Here is a 16,063-nt window from a genome sequence, read left to right on the forward strand (position 1 = left end):
AAAGGTCTTCCCTGAAAATCATTTTTGTTTTTCTCTGAATTTTCTCTGACGTAAAAGCACAGCTGAGTTAAACATGGTTCACAGGCTGGGGGCGGGGATCACCTTTCTTTTTCCTTTCTTTTTGTCCGAACTGACAGAGCACTCAGCACATGTTCCTGGGATCTTGCTGTTTGCTTTGTTGTCGTGCATTGCCTCAGTCTGATCTTTTCTGTTGTTAAAGGCCGCCAATTACTGTCCCTAAATAACACCTCTGCACTATGTAAGGTTCTGACAATCTTATGTTGTGCAGAATTGGGGAGGATGTCCATTGCATCTGCATCATTCTGTCACATTCTAGTTCTTCCCATCATCACGGGAAGAGTGGAGGCAAGTACACAAAAGATTTCAGGTCTGGGCCTTAAGTATATCTTGAGATTTAAATAGTTTGACATCTATGTACCCACATAATATATCTTTTTTCCCCATTATGTGACATGGGAATTTATCAGTCTGCCATACCAAACTCTATGATCTATTGATAAGACTCAACTCCAAGTCCACACAATCCAAAGAATGTCTGAGTGCCAATTAATTGGCGACTCCTTCCACCATTAGCTCATGTTGCACTTATAGCTAATCTGTATCCTGGCAGGGAGCCATGCATGACCTGGCTCCCATCCAGGTCCAGGAGCTGTGGAGGCGACAGCCTTGAGCTAGCCCTGCACAGCGCTGAGGAGCCTGGAGAAGATGTGGCAAACTGCAGCAGCACAAAGCAGTCCTCACTGTTTATCAAAGATTAAGCAGTGTTTAGTACCTCGACCCTCCTCTTCCAGCCAGCCTGTGCTCAAATCTACACATGCGTGCACGCACAGACGCACACACACACAGATATGCCACCACCTCCAGCTCACACCCTAATTGTTCCCTGCCCCGAGAGTTTAATAAAGAACAAATTGCGGTTATTGGTGAGCAAACAGCACAGTACGGAGGTGGGAGTGTGATCATTGTGGTGCCAGAGCAGCGAAGAGAGAGAAAGGGCATCAGCCAATTTAATTAATATCTCTGTCAGTCTCAGGCTGAGACCGGAGCAGCAGGCTGTGTGCGGAAAGACTTGGAGTAAGCACACAGAGTGTTAGCATGCAGATACACTCATGTTTCCTACCTACATTGTAACTGTGAGTTCAGCTGCCAAACAAGCCTTATTAGGCAGTACAGTATAAGGGTTGTCCTAAAAAGTCATAATAATAATTCTAAATAAATAAATGTGACTACTTTTTATATTCTGATCCAGCAGCACCTTTTTTGCAAAGCTCATGTAGATATTAATATTTTCTACCACATATCCACATATTTACTGTGAGCAGTCATTCTGTCACACTCAAATTCATGAACTCTAATCATTATTCTTTGCATTTATTTTTCCGTTCATGATACCGTAACGGGATTTCAGACAATCCATCTTTGTCGCTATCTATGTACATCTTGTTTTGATGCCCAAAAGGTTTGCGTGCTTTTTTTCCCTTAAAGCTTATCATGCTGCCTGCACACTGCCCAGCCTAAGTGTATCTACCCGTCATGTTCCCATAATGCTTTGTGGCAGCTGCAGCCAGATTCATGCACACAGGTATTGATTTTCTTCCCAGCTTTCTTTTTTTCCTTCGGTGCATCCCTTTATTTATCTCGCTAAGCCCCTGCCACTGGGTGTGAGGAGAGAACCAGCTCGCAGCTTGTGTGAGAGGACACAGTGAATTCGGCACGAGAGACGCTCGCCACATAACCTGGATTTATTTTCATTTATCTGTTATTTATCTGGCAGCGCTGCGCCACGGCTGAGTATAATCCTGCTCTGTGTGGGTTGCATGCGTAGGTATGCATGTGTGTATTTGTGCTGTCTGTCCATCCGTCCATGCAAACACTCCATTTTCCACAGGCCACCTGACCCATTTTTCTGTGTGAATAACAATACTCCAGCCAATCATGGGCAGACAGAAAGACGAATGCTGGAAAAAGACTACATCCAGCCCGTCACACGTCGGACTCCCAACCCTGCCTGTCGACAGAGTGAGGCAGGGAAAGGGAGAGACAGCGTGAGAGAGAGAGAGTGTTATCCTCACTTCCTTCCCTCCTCCCCTCCCTCTACATCTTTACCGCACAGAGGCTGGTGAAACCATAACCCGACCTACCTGGTCCCTAGCTCAGGTTTGTGCTTTGCCAGTGGCTGCACTTCCTACATGCCCTGAGAAAAGGGCGAAGCTGCAAGGCAGCTCCAAAGAAAAGCTGTTCATGTTAGCACACTACCTGCAGGCTACAACCCACAGTATATGGTGAAGGATTAACTCCAATCCGACCCGCTACACAAATGTTTACACTGGGGCTACACTGAAGCTGTGAAGCAGGAACGGGGGATTATCTTAATATTATATGTTCAAACATAACCTTCAATTAAACTATCATGCATGTGCACTTTAATGAAACATTTACATGATCTGTTAACCTTTTAACCTGTGCGGCACAACACATCTGCCTCCAAGGACATCTCAGGGTGACTCAGTGTCTCACTAGTTACACAACTACCTTGGAAACGCACAGTTCAGCTCAGATCAACAATGCAACCCTAAACTTCTCACTTTGTAGCTTTGTAAATGCAGGACTGGTGGAGAGGAAACAGTAGGGACTGTGGCAATGCATGATGACGTCCAGCAGCCTTTTGATTGCAACTCTTGATATTTACTTCAAAGGCCCATTATACACAGCCAATTAAACTGAAATAGTGTGGCTGGCTCCTCTCCCTCCCAGCAATGGCTGCAGGGATCGAGGCTGGCTGCAGAAATAACTCAAACACACATCCCAAATGTCAACAAACATGAAAGAAGCTGTGAAATGCACAAGAAGGCTCAGCATATAGACAGACTGCATGCATGTGTTAGAGCAATCTGTAATCTCCTAAAAAAACAACTGTCTCTACACGCTACCAAAACCAGCAGTACTACGCTGCAAAGTGTGAGATATCACTGGTGTAATCTAGCACTATTAGTTCATTTGTAAAATAAATGACTACGGTGAAGGGTACAGGTCCTCTATATGTGTAGGAGAAAGTGACAGAAATAGTGTAAAGAGGGAGCAAGAGAACAAAAAAAGGAACTGCAGGAGAAATAAGAAAAGGCTACGCAGAGCAAAGAGAATCTGTGTGAAAGCCGACGGGCCTCGTGTTTAGCTCGTGCACTGAATGAAAACAAGCCCCTGTTTGAGTGCGTGTGTGTTTGTATGTGTATGTGAGTGTCTGCAGTGTAGCGCTGGGGGGTCGGCCCCCTCGCAGCCTTACTGGTGCTGAATGCAGAGCAGGCAGCGCCAGGCCAAGGCGAATGACTACAAGGCCTCCTCAGTGACTGCAGCACAAGCTGCACCTGGGGAACAGCCCTGCACAGCAACACAGCTGCAGCCAGAAATGCTACAGACGCCCTAAAGTAACCCTGCAGGAAGCACATTTGTGTATAGCAGGTATGAACCACAACTTCCAGATATACCGAGCTGTGCTGAAGTTTGCAGCTGTGGTGATATATGAATGAATGCTCTTGCTTTTGTTATGCCAGCTTGTCCATGACTGTTATATCTTTGGAATCCATTTTAAAAAAAAAAACATATATTTCTTTTATTTCTTTGTATATGTGTGTGTGAATGTATGCAGTATGTAAGCATACAATTATAGTCAGTGGGTCCATTTCACCCTGCCCTTATCCTTGCGTGTATCGTTAAGGAGGCCAGCTCCTACAATGACCTCCCACAGGCAGCGTGAATCTCTCAGTCACCCAGTCTTGTTACTTTCAACTAAAAAAAACACATAAATCAAGCCCGTCATCTGCCACTTAACTACAACTTTTAGTACACACTCTAATCTTTTGCCCTTTAGATTACTACAACTCACTTTTTCACGTGCACTACTTAGTTCTTGCTGGCTTCCCTTCAATTGGTCCTGAATGCAGCAGCCAGGCTGCCGAGATGTTATTCCAGCAGTTGGTCTCAGCAATAATCTGATCAGGGCCTTTCAGCTCTTCTACACTTTTATTTTAAATCCTCAGGCAGCCATGCTTTTGACATTTGAGTACCTAAACTTTGAAACAACCTCCCATCAGAACAGCTGAATCTCTGGATTATTTTAAACATCTGATGAAAACACATTTTTAGAGGTTTTCATAACCTTTTGGCAACAGTTCACATTAATGCTTGCATATATATTTTATGTATGTATAAACATACATAAAGTATATGCAATGTACATGTACAAATGTACAAATATGTGCTCGTATGTGTCTATGCGTGTTGGGATAGATACACTTAACTTTAATGAGTGGATATATTATTAATCTTTTGGCTCCTCCTTGTAGAGGTCACCACAGCATCTGCCTCCATTTCACTGTATCATCCTCACACAACTCTCTGTAACTCCTCCATCCCCACATCCATAAACCTCCGAGGTCTCCCTCTTTTCCTCCTGCCTGGCAGCTCCATATTCAAATGGTCTGTATTTGTATAGCGCTTTACTTGGTCCTAGGACCCCAAAGCGCTTTACACTATACACAATCATCCACCCATTCACACACTGGTGATGGCAGCTACATTGTAGCCACAGCCAGAGGCGACAGAGGCGAGGCTGCCGGACACTGGCGCCACCGGGCCCTCTGACCACCACCAGTAGCCAACGGGTGAAGTGTCTCGCCCAAGGACACAACGGCTGAGACTGTCGGAGCCAGGGCTCGAACCGGCAACCTTCCGATTACAAGACGAACGCCCAACTCTTGAGCCACGATCGCCCCAACATTCAACATCCTCTGTCCCTCCTCTACACGTGTTCAAACCTTCTCAACCTTTCCTCTGACTTTGTCTCCAAACTGCTCAAACTGAGTCCCTTCTGTCTTACTTCTAGTGAGTTTCATTGTTCTTCTCTCCAGTTCATACCTCCACCTTTCCAGGCTTCCTTCCACTTGCTCCCTACTGTCACTCGCAAACATGATAACTCCATGGAGACTCCTGCCTGACCTCATCTGTCAGCCTGTCCATCACCACTGCAAATAAGAAGGGGGTCAGAGCTCCCTGATGTAGTCCCACCCCCATCTTGAACTGATATCTCATTCCTACTGCACAACTCACCACTCCCTTATGTTCTCATACATGTCCTACACTAGCCTTCCTATTATGTGATTTCTTAAAGACACAAGGAGCCTCTTCTGATCTATACTTCTCCATCATGGCAAACATCACATCTGTAGCGCTCTTTCTCGGCATGAAGCCATACTGCTACTCAGTGACTGTCACCTCTCTGTTTAACCAAGGTTCAACAAGTCTTTCCCATGGCTTCATGGTATGACTCATCAATGTTAACCCTTTGCAGTTACTACAGATCTGGACATAGTTCTGAAATATTGGTACTGAATCACTTCTCCATTCCTCAGGCATCCTCTCATTCTCCATGATTGTGTGAAGCAATCCTGTCAACAAGTCTACCTTTCTCTGTCTTAGGATTATCCATACTTCCACAGGAATGTCATCCGGACCTTTCCACTCTTAATATCTCTTACAAGTTCATAGTCCACACCACAGCTATTTCTGTCCTTTTAGCAAAATCCACTACCATCTGGCCGTCCACATTCCTCTCTTTAACATCTTACCTAGCCAACACCTCCTTGCTTCCTCTGTCCCCTTCACCTACCTGCCCACTGAAGTTTGCCCCAGTCACCTTCTTCGCCTCCACAACACTCTTCAAATGTTCTTCAAAATTGCCACTAGTTCATTTTACTTCCTATCTACAATATAATAGAAAATTTCACCTCCAATGCCCTTGGTCTTGTTTCGTCTCCTGAACACAAAATATACTTTATCTACCTTCCTTCTCTGCATCATATCAGCTAGGACTCGTGACTTTACTAGTCTACACTTTTGCCCACTTCTCTCTCACTGCCTCCTAGCACACCTTCCCCTTCCTTTATCTTTGGCGAAGAGTAGCACAGTGCAACCAGCACCCTGTTGGTAGTAGCATTGGAGGCGGCCATTGTTAACTAGGACCTCAACTGATCCAGTATGGAAACCCCACTTTTGAGCCACGTGTTTGATTTGGCAATCCCCCATTTATAGTTTAGTGGTAGTAGTAGTACTAGTAGTAGTATTTATAGTTATAATCTTCATAGCAGAAATTCAGCTGCTGCCATCGCCACAGGAGGTGACCGTGACGGGAAATCAGTCTGAGCTTAAACTCTATTACTACAATGTAAAAAAGTCCAGAAATATAAATAAACACAATATGTCATTTAATAATAATGAAGTTGGTTATCTCTCTAGTTCAATCATTGTTTCAGCTTACAGGCTGCTGTAAAATATGCACAACACATATTTTACAGCAGCCGGTTTTTCCTTCCTGTTTGTAACGGACCTTTTAAATCCTCTGCTTTGGGCAGTGACTTTTGAGGACTGTTTGAATCCTGACAGTGATTAGCTCTGTTGGTCAAGCAGTCGGCAGCAGTTTACATAATGTGATGACCTGAATGTGCGCTTGTTTTATGGGCTTTGGTTGGATACACCTGGTTAACATGTGATGATATTTCATGTCCATGAAGCAAAATATGTTACAATGGGAGCAAACATACTAGGTATATCTACACTATGTTAAAATAAGTGAAGATTTTTTTCCCATCAGTTAGGCAGGTTTATGACTTAGTGACCAAACACAGTGTTTTTCAAGAGCCTTAATATTCAATATTCGATACTCTATCATGTAATAGAAAAACAGTAAAACCAGTTCTCCCTCCTCTCTCCTCTTTAAACAGTAAATACTCTTAAAACGACAACAGCAATGTAATAATAATAATAATAATAATAATAATAATAATAATAATAATAATAATAAAAAGACAGAGAAGAAGAATCTTTACGTAGATACTTTTGAAAATAAAATTAAAAGGTGCTTCATACGATGAGAAGGAAAACCAGCAGCAATAAAACATTCAAGAAAAGGTAAAGGTAAAACAACGCTAGCAAGGAAGACAAAATTGAAAATCTAAACACAGGTAAATTACAAACAAATTTAAAGTAAATAAAAATAATCATTAGGAAGAAATGATAAAACTTTATAAAAGCCAACATAAAAATAACTTAAAGTGGAAGAACTGAAAAAGCCTGTTTATAAAGTTCTGTCTTTATGAGAGATTTAAAAAAGGAGCCTGCCAAGGAGGAGCTCGTCTCCTTACAGAGAATGGGTTCTGATCAGAACCTCAGCCGAGGACCTGCTAGGTTACCAATGGGCATGTACTATGTCAGAAGACCCGAGATATCCTCCTGAGAACTGAGGAAAAAGCATCTTTCAGTTTAACTTTTCTTGTGATTTCCTGGAAATAGGCCACCCACACACATGGGATATCATTGGAAAGGCCAGCATGTCCTCTATTGAGCACATCAGGACTTAGAAGGTAACTCAAATAAGTCAAAAGATATAGACCAAAACAAATGTCCATTACAGAGGACAAAAATGAATAGGCTGGGCCTCAGGCGGATATACCACGGTGCAAGCTCAGTGTGGGCTTTAAAGTCATCAGTAAAATCTCTTTAGATTTCTTTTAGACAAAACTGAGCTGCTCAATGGTCATGTTATCCACATGTGTGGAACACCTAAGCTGTGTTTTCCTGCTGTAATCACTCGTCCTTTCAATTTTGGCCACGAATCAACTCTTAACTATCTGTTGTTCCACCTCACTGCAAAGCATTATCTTTGTTCTTTCAGTAAAACAAAGCTGTAAGAGACCAAAAATACTGGAGCATAAAAAGCATGTTTTCTGAAGCAGCAGCCCACTATATAAGCACTATATCAGACAACGACAGCGCATTGTTGCTTTTACTGGATGTCCTGGCTGAATGCATTATAATTTTCCATTCTTTTCTAATGGACACCAGGGTTTTTAAAGTGGTGCTTTGTTAGTGTACACTGCAACAACTCGACAAGGCTCGGTCCAGTGAGACTCGCAGAAGGCCTGTCTGCACACCACGCTACACCTTCCACACTGAGAGAGCCGCAGTCAATTATTCATACCAGAGACAGAAAAGCTACATTTCACAAAGTTTTTTGTTTCAAGTGTCAATATTATTTTTAGTCATGAAATATTTAAACACTGAAGGTTGGTCATCGGGATGTAGGGGGTCAAGCCATCTTGAGTTGAGTTGTCAGTTAGTGTGAATATAGACTTAGGCACGCACACGCACAAAGCACAGTTAAAATGTGTGCAGCAGAGGATAAGGGGAATGGACGGTGCGTCAGTAGGATGTGTGCACTGAGATGTGAATAAAGACCATTTGCTCATGGATTCATAGGCTTCCGTCATCCATTATTTAGCATTGAGAAGAGCAGTGGATTGGTGGCTGGATGATTTTTTCTGACAGCGTTTACATGGCTGACGGCTACAGATGGGCCGATTTTTACGGCTCAAGATAAACACTTTGTGTTTTCAGCGCAAAGACTTTTCTCTGTAAAGATAACCAGTGGAAAAGGTCCTCGAGGATCGGGGGAGTGAAAAAACGTGGTTCCCTTCACACAATGCGACAGTGTGGCGATAAGTTTAAAAGGTCCAGATGCGATGCATTTCAATGACAAAGACTGCAGTACAGGAATATATGCCTGTGTCTGAAAAACATGCCTGCGGCAAATCCATTTATGGACAATTAAGAGATTGCTATAGATTTCAACATGAACGATTTTGCCTCAAATGTGAAACATCAACAAAAAAGCAGCTACTAGCCGGCGTTTGCCCTGCATCCAAACGCAAAATAGCATTAGCTCCTGCCTATTGAGTTTGCTAAATGCCCCACATAAAGTGAATTTGCCCCCCAGGGCTGGTAAACAATCACGGAGGCGAGTGTTCCATTTAAGTGATTTGAATGATCGGGGCACTGCAGTGCTTCCTATCAGCCAGAGAAATGGGTCAATACACTGAGACTAAGTGACATGGCTGGCAGTCTGCGCTCTTGTGGAAGACCGGGCAGAGGAAGAAGAGCGGGACCTAACTGTCATTGGGTCAGACAGATGTGGAAATACAGACGTGCACATACACTGAATGACTCCGGCTAGCTAGGATAAGCTAGGCCTGAGATGGCGCACAAGCCTCTCTTCTTCTTTTGACAAACAACACTTGTAATCAGCATTTGGCCAGGACAAATAGTCCTTTCTACTACAGTGTATTCATTATCAATGAAACTGTGAAGCTTTATCTCACTGCATGTACCTGCACCTGTAGAAATGCTCCCAAATAAAATCTCTTTTCTGCAAACTAAACAGAGTTCTACCACTGTGTGTTTCCTAGTATATCAAGAAAGCATATTACATCATTCTGTCAGTACCAAAAATAGCCACCACACCACTTTTTCACTCCAGTTTACTAATATGCAAATCTCTCCTAATTTCTCAAAACAAGATGAGAAGGCAACTGTACAAGAACAATGCAGCAAAAAGGCAAACAAGGTCCACATCAGTCACCAAACACTGCCGCCAACTTTTGATGCAGGAGTCACTGTAGTGAAGAAAAATGCCATGACTTACCTTCAGGGGTGATTGACACAGTGTCTTTCTCCCAGGACACAACAGTGATGTAGGCCTCCACTGAGGCAGGTATAATACACTTGAAGACCGCCACATTGCCTCTCATGGCTTTCTGGTCCTCCACCCGGACAGTGTAGGGCTCTCGTAGGACTAGGAGGGGAGGACAGACAGGTTTTAATATAAAATGGGACCAAATTAACACGGGCCTCCTGCTCGAGTTTTTTTTTACAATGATTGCTATAAAATTTTAGCTTCATATATCAAATATTTTTGATATACACACAAATATATGTGTGTAGATATATATATATATATATATATATATATATATATATATATATATATATGTATATATATATATATATATATATATATATATAGATATATATATATATATATATATATATATATATATATATATATGTATATATATATATATATATATATATATATATATATATATGTTTAAAAAGCCAACTAGCTTTCAGGCCTTTTATGGCACATTGAAATCTGAAGCAATGTTTGAGCAAAAAGCTATTAAATATAAAATCCTGATATTTTAACTGGTCTTTCTTACCATTAAACTGAATCAGGATCTGTATTTGGTGACAGATACTTCAACCTCAAATATACTTCATCCTGTAAAGTCTAATATTTGAAAACACACTAATAAAAAAATTGACATTTTTTGAAAGTTATATAGCTGTATTTCACAATAATGCAAAATAAAGCATGTAGAATGCCTTTCAACAAGAAATTCTTATTCACAGTACTGAGGAAAATGTTTTTTTCATTCACATGGGTAGTCTTGCAAGATCAAATTGGCACGTCCACATGGCCTGATCAGTGAAACTACCTCGCAACATTCAAAAGAATTGATTTCTACTTATAACTGAGTATCATCTGGAAACTGGAATCTGAATTTTGTTCTTTTGGGATTTTACTTTATATAAAAGTTGAATGAAAATATAATTTTCTTTATTTTTTGTGACTAAGAATTTTAAGATTCTGTTTTATTTTTGCATAATTGTGAGATATAATTATATACTATTCAGACATTGTCACTAGTCTTTTTCTATGTTTATGAAACGTTGGTGAATGTATATGTTTGAAATAAAAAAGAACTGAACTGAACTATGTGAAGTTTTTTGATTTCTCAAATATGGGAATATGAAGCAGTGATGGACAGTTTTTCATATTTTAAATATCTAGTTATTAGACTTTTGTTAACATAAGCACCAAATTATAGTTAGAAAAATAGAAATTCAGGCTTTTATCTTTATTAGTTTTTGATATACTCATGTTTAAATATTAGATTCCATTGTATGAAAAATGACCTGAAAGTGGGTTGACAGACCATTTTTCAAAAAAAAATTATCTTGAAAAGTATTTGATATGTCAACTTAAAATGTCACAGCACTTATTGTATATGTTTAAACTTTTGACCAATCTGTATCCAAATCGGAGCATAAATTGTTCTAAAAGTTTGCTGATTTGCGATGTGACGACCCAATGGAAAACAAAACAGAGTGACGAGCAGAGAAACTGACCAGCCTTAATGTGAACATCTTGGCTCCTGATTCTCCCTGAGGGGTTCTCCGCTGTGCAATAGTAGGTATTGTCATGGATGAGTTTGCTGAAGCTGGAAGGGGGGATCTGGAAGATCTGAAGGGTGCCATTGGGGTGCACATGACGGATCCCTGGCACATCATAGATCTCCTCGCCGGTGGCCAGGTACCAGCGCAGTGAGACAGGAGGCACACCTGCGGCGGGACAGGGCACCGATGTCCCTGTGGTGCTGGCAAACACTACCTCTTGCACAGATGCATTGACAAAATATAAGCTGGAACGTAGATCTTCACCGAAAACTGCAGAGAGAAATGAGATCAGAAAACCACGTCAGACACGGCACGGCGAATCCTTTAATAACTACCAAGAAAGGACCCCGTCAAAGATCTGTGAGAGAACAACCATATTTACATATTAGTGCTCTACTGCATTTGATTTTTTTCTTTAATTTAGGCCAAGTGTGTTTTTCACAGGCTGGCTGCTGTGTTTGTCCTCGCTGCAGTGATAAGAGGTGGCAGGAGTGTGTTTCTTGTTGTCTATGAAGAGACACTGCAGCAAGGCCCCAGAGAGTAGTAGTAGATGTGAAACTACAGAGCTGCAGAGAAAGCCAGACCTGCCTACAGACAAAGTGCGTCTATCCATACCAGAGTCAGTTCAGTAACTTTCATTATTGTTAAGAAAATACTTTTTTTAAATCGCTCACCGAGAAATAGAAACAAAATTCTTCTAAAAGGTGCGGTCAGAAGAAAGGCCTGCGGCCCACAACGTATTCACCAAAGGGTCTGATCGTGTTTTCACCAGGATGGATTGGCGTCACAAAAATGGAACACATCAAGACAATGACTATGCTCAATTTAACACCTTCTGATATTATGCATTGTCTGCAATACCACACCAAAGTGAGGTGATTAAGCGAAGGACCTCTATGCATCCATCTATCCTCTGCCGCTTATCCTTTTCAGGGTCGCGGGGGGGCTGGAACCTATCCCAGCTGTCTTGGGGCAAGAGGCAGGGTACACCCTGGACAGGTCGCCACACACAGACACATTCACACCTGTGGGCACTTAGTTTTAGAGTTTCCAATTAATCTATCCCCACTAACTGCATGTCTTTGGACTGGGGGAGGTACCCTGAGAGAACCCACGAAACATGAGGAGAACAAACTCCAAGCTAAGGACCTATGCTACTGAATTTCTTTGAGCTCTGACGAATTTGTTTCTTTGTAATCACAGTGAATGTATGTTTTTAAAAAGCCATTACAGGCTATTTTTTTAAATAAAAAAACTCAGCACTTTCAGCTTAACTAATTATTAATTGGAAACTCTAAATGGGAACTTGTATTTTAACCCTCATAGGGAAATATCCATACGTTTTCTCTTGACAAACACATTTGTGCCTACATTTTACAATAGATCTAAAAGCCATTACAGCAATATTTAATTTTGCATTTTAAAAATAAATTATTCATCATTACAACAACGATATAGCATATTACTGCTGTGGCATCAAGCACTCACTGAGAATACGTTTCGGTGACTACCATTTGGATATTGCCAAAATACATGCACCAGCTGGTAAGCTGTGAATTTGTCATGTGTGCAACAGAAGATGTTTTCTAGTCATCTTAACTAATGAAGCAAGTCAATGTAATGTGATGCACTTCCCCAGCAGTAAGTTACCGCTGTGGATAAAAACTGACAATGCAGCTCTGTGCTGTAATGGACAACCCACACTGTCGGCATGCAGCCAGGATATGTTTATTGGCTGGAACCCAAGTAAGACAGCAGAACTCGTTTAGTACATCCAGTGCAAAATAAAGTCATGATGTGTGTTTGTAACATGTTTCTATAAATCTACAAACACTCCATATGTATCACAGTTGTCACTTACTGTAGTTCCTTTTATACGATTTTCTCTCCCCGAGGAAATTGCATAACCTTCAGCGGTAATATTTATTTAAGAGATTCATCACCAATAGATGAGATTCAACAACAGTGTTGTGTCTTACAGGAAATGATGCCAAGGCAAAAGAGAAGATGCGTCATAATTATATAGATCGCCATTAGAAACATAGGTAAAAGACATTAAAATGAGTGCTGCTCATCATAATCACATAATTGTTTTTATATGTGTTTTATTTCTACTGGTTTTGATCAGTCCTAATTGAGCTGAGTTAGCAGCATTCATTCACAAACACAAAGGTAAACATCAGTTTGCTTTATGTTTCAATTCAAATTTAGAGATGCTCATGAAACTTGTTTGTCTATCAGACAGGTGAATATCCCACCAAGCACCAAGCATCCATTGACACTGTTTTTCAGGTTAAAGCTCTTGGTTTAAAAATATGTTACATTACGTCTAAATTCAGATGGAAGACACATCCGGGCTTAGTTTGCTTCAAAAATAATACTTTACTCATTTACTCTTTCACTTTTTCAACTAAAACTTAAAGAAAGTTTTAAGCAAACGTGAACACTGCTGTCTTTAATGTCTTTTAAACATAGCTGAAACACATTTATTGGATGCTGCCTCTGTAATGTGCAATGCATTGAAAAGGACTCTACTAGATCTATTGTGACAGTGTCACCAGGGTCCATGGAGGGTACCACCTATGAAGTTAATGACAAAAGTTTCTTCATTAATATGATATAAGGGTCATGGCCCATGCACATTTAAAATGACTGGTTGTCATGCAGTGCTTTTAAGCTGACTGTTCAGCTCACCTTAATTTTCACAAAAGTGTGACTGAGGATCTTTTATTGAAATATGCAATATTGTAAGTGGTTCTTTCACTCAACGTCACTGAAGGTCACTGATATTCTGTGGTCTCTGGTTGCTATGCTGCTTGCAGCCACTTCCTGTATGCATGCGCCGTTACATGTAATGGAATTCATATTTTTACCAGAATGTACAAGGATGATAACGGCAAAGACTGTAGATGTGATGAAGCTTGCTGAAATGCTGCCCACATGCTTCTTTGTGCTGTAGAAACGAGTATTGCCTACAATGTGTTACTGTAATCAGCTCTGCTATCTGCATCTCCAAACTAAATAAAAAAATTGCACATATACAAACTTGGAAGTGATAATTCCTCACTGCACACAGAGCGAGTGAACAGAGAGTGATCAGCAGTCCTGCAGAGCTGTCGCATGAGCAGCCTCTGTCAGTCACCCTTTGTAAATATTGCATCTCTACTGTATGTCTGCTCTCTGCTAATGCGGTCTACCTCCTCCTGTCCCCAGCATGCTTGTGCGACGGCTGCCAATCCCCCCTCCCCAGAGACCAAACATTTTAGCGCTTCATAAATTCCTAATGAGCGTTCTCAAGTCACCGGCTACTTCCACCCACTGGTCGTTCAACCTGTAACAACAAACAAACAGTGTGGCGTACACATGTTTCTGCACATTTCTAGCTGCACTCACTTCACACATACAGTACTCAGAGGGCCGGGCCTGGAGGTGTCGAAAAGAGAATGGCTGCAGTTGTCGACAGCTACAAGACTGTAGTTTCTTTTTCCATGAGGTGGCAAGAGAGGGTAGAGTCACCATGATACACAGTTCAGCTGTGGGAGACTTTATTGATTGCCAGCTTGGCTATGTTTAGACTTAAATGTTACCTACCTTAACTGGCAAAAATGCCCATGCAGGTCCACAGTGACTAGTTATAGGTGAACTTTGGGGCTGTGTGGGTGGAGCAAACACAAACTTATCCCACGTGGGCCCCAACTGGGCGTGTGAACACAGAGCTTACAGTAGTTTTGAATGTTGGTGTCCCGATATGGGTTTTATACAGTCAGACCCACTATGGACCTACCCACATGTGTGGCCCCACGTGGGACCAAATCAACCATGTGGTGATTCCTTGTGAATAGCCATTGAGTATTTCTTCTTCAGACACCTTTCTCACTCACTATGTGTTAACAGACCTCTCTACATTGTATCATACTTGTTATTAATCTCTGTCTCTCTTCCACAGCATGTCTTTATCCTGTCTTTCTTCTCTCACCCCAACCAATCGCAGCACATGGCCCCGCCCCTCCCTGATCCTGGTTCTGCTGGAGGTTTCTTGCTGTTAAAAGGGAGTTTTTCCTTCCCACTGTCACCAAAGTGCTTGCTCATAGGAGTTCATACGATTGTTGGGTTTTTCTCTTTATGTATTATTGTAGGGTCTACATTACAATATAAAGCCTCTTGAGGGGACTGTTGTTGTGATTTGGTGCTGTATAAATAAAATTGAATTGAATAAGGAGTTTATTTATTTTGAGCAACATTCTGGTCCACACTTTATACCAATTGGTGGCTGTATTGTATAATTGGGCAGATATGAGCTCCTCTCTCCACTTAGTGTAGGCAGCCCACTCTATAGGCTACTCCACTAAAGCCCATCTGGGGCCCACATGTGCCCTTATTTTCATGTTGGTCCTGGGGCCCACAATGGGCTGCCCACTGTGTGGGTCTGTCCACAGTGCCCCCTCATGTTTGCTGTGCAGATACCAAAGGTTTGGACAGATAGCATTCAGCTTTAATACATGATATCAGCACAAGAGCCTCCTCAAACCTCTCACTAAGCAATTATACAAATAATCTAACTACAGTACAATTATTGTGAGGGTGTTCATTTGATTTTTTTTTAAACTGCCTTAACACTACTGCCCTTATATTCCAGGGCAACTCTCAAGTGTTTCGTTTGCCGTGCTATCTTGTTGACTTCATTTTGATTTCTGTTTTATTTTGAAGGTTAGTCCCTTGTGTTTTTTCTCCTTTGCTTTTTCCCCTACCCTTGTCAGTGTCATAGAGTGACATATTATTAACCCTTTAAACTTGTCAGTCAACAATTAAATGGCTCATTTATGAAGCATAAACCTTTTACCATTATTATGATTTTTATTTCCTCAAAACAGTTGTTCTCGGAGTTCGACTATGCTGTCATAAACACAGTACATAA

At 41.4% G+C, this 16,063-nt stretch overlaps 1 protein-coding gene across 1 annotated transcript in view; it reads right to left on the reverse strand.

The window, feature by feature from the left end:
- dscama (Down syndrome cell adhesion molecule a) overlaps positions 1-16,063 on the reverse strand; it is a 113,503-nt gene that overhangs the window by 77,020 nt on the left and 20,420 nt on the right. The window contains exons 3-4 of the mRNA XM_085364833.1: positions 11,101-11,418; positions 9,551-9,700 (exon numbers count right to left, since the gene is read on the reverse strand). Of these exons, the coding sequence (XP_085220959.1) occupies positions 9,551-9,700; positions 11,101-11,418 (468 nt within the window). The remainder of the gene's footprint in view (positions 1-9,550; positions 9,701-11,100; positions 11,419-16,063) is intronic.

The sequence above is a fragment of the Diplotaxodon limnothrissa genome, linkage group LG10, assembly GCF_057381915.1.
Source record: "Diplotaxodon limnothrissa isolate DT_005_m linkage group LG10, D_limnothrissa_male_GT1.1, whole genome shotgun sequence".
Lineage (NCBI taxonomy): Eukaryota > Metazoa > Chordata > Actinopteri > Cichliformes > Cichlidae > Diplotaxodon > Diplotaxodon limnothrissa.